This window comes from Stegodyphus dumicola, chromosome 8, assembly GCF_044657685.1.
Source record: "Stegodyphus dumicola isolate Sdum_Otavi_A_Nest chromosome 8, ASM4465768v1".
In the NCBI taxonomy this organism is placed as follows: Eukaryota; Metazoa; Arthropoda; class Arachnida; order Araneae; family Eresidae; genus Stegodyphus; species Stegodyphus dumicola.
This window is the reverse complement of record NC_140775.1, coordinates 171,040,896-171,044,903: the sequence shown is the minus strand read 5'-3', so window position 1 is coordinate 171,044,903 and position 4,008 is coordinate 171,040,896. Positions and strand designations below refer to the sequence as shown.

General features: G+C 30.7%; 1 protein-coding gene across 1 annotated transcript; it reads right to left on the bottom strand.

Moving 5' to 3' along the window:
• Nucleotides 1-260: 260 nt before the first annotated feature.
• Nucleotides 261-1,675, bottom strand: LOC118187023 (iron-sulfur cluster assembly factor IBA57, mitochondrial). Its single transcript, XM_035357208.2, has one exon. It carries the CDS (start codon nt 1,635-1,637, stop codon nt 627-629), a length of 1,011 nt encoding a protein of 336 aa, XP_035213099.1. The 5' UTR covers nt 1,638-1,675; the 3' UTR covers nt 261-626.
• Between the last annotated feature and the right edge of the window lie 2,333 nt (nt 1,676-4,008).

Here is a 4,008-nt window from a genome sequence, read left to right as displayed (position 1 = left end):
AGAATTTTTTTAAACATCATTCTGCCGAACAGTATCCACTGGCTACAAAAATATAATTATTGGCAATATAGATATTTGGTTATTTCTTATGAAATTTGTTTGTTATAAAATGCTTTTTATTATTACTTATGAAAAGAACAATGCCTATGAGCCATAAAGATAGCCATACAACTGTTTTTTTTTTTTTTTTTTTTTTTGCTAATTCATAAAGTTGACATCGATATTTCATGGGATGTAGATATTCAGAAAGCACATATTTTTTCAATCATTTTATTATGATGCATATTTAAGTAATCAAAATAATTAAATTATTTAATTAATTAAATATATTAAATAGTCATAGACTAGATGATCAATTACAATTTGCAAACAAAATATTAAACTAATATTTTTCTTTCTTTTTTTTTTAGGAAAGGGAGAAAGAAATAGCTCAATTTAAATTATAAATATATTCCTTTAGAATATTTACTAACATTCTCTGAAAAAACAATTGAGAATAAATATAATTATCATCTTTATGATGAGGTTCAAATTTTTTTTTATTACAATATTCTTATTAGACTTATCTAACAGCTTATTCAGAAATATACATAATTTTGATAAAAGTATAATTTTTTATATTAAAATTAAATACTGTTTTTTAAATCACTAGGCCACCAACTGGGCCTTATGACATCCAGTTTCCAATCAAATCCTTTCAATTTAAGATAATCAGACTTTAAACTTTCTTCATATTTCAACAAAGCTAATCCATATTGTTGAAAATGACTTCGTAATCTTCCCATTTTCTGTCCAGTTTCATTTATGATAGCACATTCTGGTGGAAATAATGTCTCTAAATTTTCTGTATGTAAAATGACAGGCATAAGCCTTTTTCTAACAGTTAAAACAAAATGTGCTTTAGCAGTTAATTCTTGGCCAATATAACAGCCCTTAGTAAAACTTACACCATTCAGAAAATCAACATTTGTTTCAAATGGCAAGCACTCACCACATGGATGATCTAAAACACCTTCTCCGATTCCTAATCTGTAACGCAATAGAGTATAACAATCACTATCTGTAACACTTTCATTTAATACTTTCTGGAGAGTGGTTGAATTCCTAACTATAATACGTATACCCAAATCTTCGATCCTAGGATCATTTGCAGACAATATATATCCTTCCAGACTAGTAAAATTATTCAACACGGATTTCAACTCAGAAACATTTGGATGTTTATTACTATTATTATATTTACGACATAAAGCATAAACACACAAATCAGATAGCGGTTGTATTTTTACATCTTTTCTTAACCGGTACATTAATAAATGTCTATGGAAGTATTCCGCTGCAGTTGCATCATATTCAACTAAATATTCATTAGTATCCATTCTATATATGATGCTGTCGTATAAAACTTTCCCACGTGCATTTAATAAAAGGGAATATAAAGTTGAAATTTCTTTAACATTTTTTATGTCATTTGTTATCATACTTTGTAAATAATCAGTCGTTTCTGGGCCTGACAACTTTAAAAGTGTTCGCTTATTGAGTTTCTGTACACAGACATTCGAAGGAATCGAAATACTTCTGCGAAGGAAAAGAGAAGACAAAAGTCTGTTATATTTCAAAGGTTTCGCGAAATACATGCTTCTTGAATGTAAACAGTATTTGTTTATAACACTCGTTGCCATTTTTAAAAGACAATGTTCGCTTGCGCCCAAAATAAGCTATTACGCTATCAGTAGAGCTACTAGAGATACCCTTTATAGAAGCATTAGCTATCAATGTATCATGAACTCCAGAGACTTTACAAACATATTTTTTTTCGGTGAAAGGTCCAAATCAGTGAATTGAAGGGTCTAGTATGAGTAAAATATGTTAATGATGGAGAATGTCAGATGGATATTTATGCTTTTCTCTGGGAAATGGAGAACATCTAAGGGAGTTGATGCAGTTCTTAGGATGAGTGAGAACAGAATAGAAGAAATTTCTGGCAACTGTTTGAATATAATCTTGAATTATGTCTACTTTGAGATCACGGTGGATATACAAATCTGGAATGAACCATGGCGCGTTGATAATCTCTCTAAGTGTTTTGCTTTGAAGAACTTGGAATAATAAAGATCAAAGATCAAGGAATGGTTCAATTAAGCTGCGTTCAGACGCCGGCATAAAGACCATAGAGGCATAGTCATAAGGGCATAAAATACGGGAGTTCCCTTCATACCTGCGATACGGGGCTCTAAGCTGTGGCCAATGAGAGAAGCTAAATTTGCGCATGCGTGGATGTGTCTACATCTTTCGCGCTCTGTTTCCTAGCTCGATTGATTTCCCGCGCTCGCTCTGCTTGTTTTCTTTATTTTGAGTCATGGCTTTTTCAGCTCACCACAAAGTTTTACTGGTTCAACAGAATGCTCTTTTATCTGCCCTTCTTAAAAGCCAAGAGACACCGGAAGAAGGTAAAAAAAGAAAAAGAACAAAATGGTGTAGAGATATTTTTTCGGAAAGACCAACACTTGGTTGGCACATATTTCTCTGCAAAGCAGTATGGAATATTTCTGCATTGTACTCTCTATACTATAAACATGCACATGCATATTTATATAGATAAAACCTTCTTCAATTTTTATATATAATTTCTCTTAGGAGAAATACGATATTCTAATTATGCCTAGTTAAAAAAAGAATCTTAAGGATAAGTGACAGATAGCCTGTATATAATATTTTCCCCTTTCGCAGGTGTGAAAGTAGTTAAGCGGAAAACAGCACTTACCATACATTATTATTATTATTATTATTATTATTATTATTATTATTAATTTCCAATCAAAAGAAACATGTTTCTGTGCTTAGCACTCCTTATTCACTGTCACTGTCGATCACTGCAGTAGTTGGCTGCACTACCAGTATCAATGATCACCAGTACCATAACCAGCAACCAAAACTAGTACAATACTATGAAACATTCACCCAACAATGTATTTTATGCTCAATCATTAAATACATTTTGCTGTGTTGCCAGCTGTTTGTATACATCTAATTCTAATAATTTGCATGTATAAGCCGCACCCCTGAATTTCATATGCTTTTTCTGAAAAAAAAAAGGGGGGGTTACACTCGAGAGACTACAATATACAGTAAACACTGTTTACATCTTATGAGTAATTCAAATTAAACTCTGCTCTGCTGTGAGATGTCATAGATGTAAGTTTCATCCACGTCTGTTGTCAGAAGTAATTACTTTTAATGATTTTTCATTTGCTGACAGATTATGACAATTCTTCACTCACTGGCAGACATGCATATTAAAGCACCAAAAAGAGTTTGATTTCAATATATGCTGTCATTTCTATTTACGACCAATATCTCAAAAGTAATTTCACATTGACAAATTTTAGGTACCCAAGTCTTCAAATGCGACAAAATTATAAACATTCATACCTTATCCAGGAGTTTCTACGAGAGAAATATCATGAATTTAATGATCAAAATTCCATTCAAATGATAGTAATAAAGAGTGGATAATAATAACAAATACTATTCATTAAATTATAGTCTATGTTATGAATTATGTGTGCTATTCAGTTTCATTAAAAGTAAATTCCTTTCATGGAGCACGTAATTAAAAAGCAAATAGCAATACATTATTTCCAGCTTTTTCAATAAATTTATTCTTAAATACAAAAATAATTAAACAGGAAGAAAATTATAGTAATAATTTATAAAAAATATTAAACAGAAAGAAAGTAATAATAATAATTTACACAGAAAAATAAAATTTTTGCAAGCATCCATTTTTTAAAGAATTTTCATGATAAAATGAAAAATAATGGATGGGATCAATCATCTACAGGATCATACATAGCGTGCATGATCCTGAGCTTAACTTTCGCTTTACGTGTTTCACCCATATTTTTCAATTTATTGTGAAAACTCATTAAAAAAGGCATGTCATCATCATAGATTTCTTGCGAGATCAACTCATTATTTCGTTCGAATACGATTACAACTCATTCG

Coding starts and splice junctions, on each gene's coding strand:
- LOC118187023 (XM_035357208.2), bottom strand. CDS start 1,637: ATGTATTTCGCGAAACCTTTGAAATATAACAGACTTTTGTCTTCTCTT.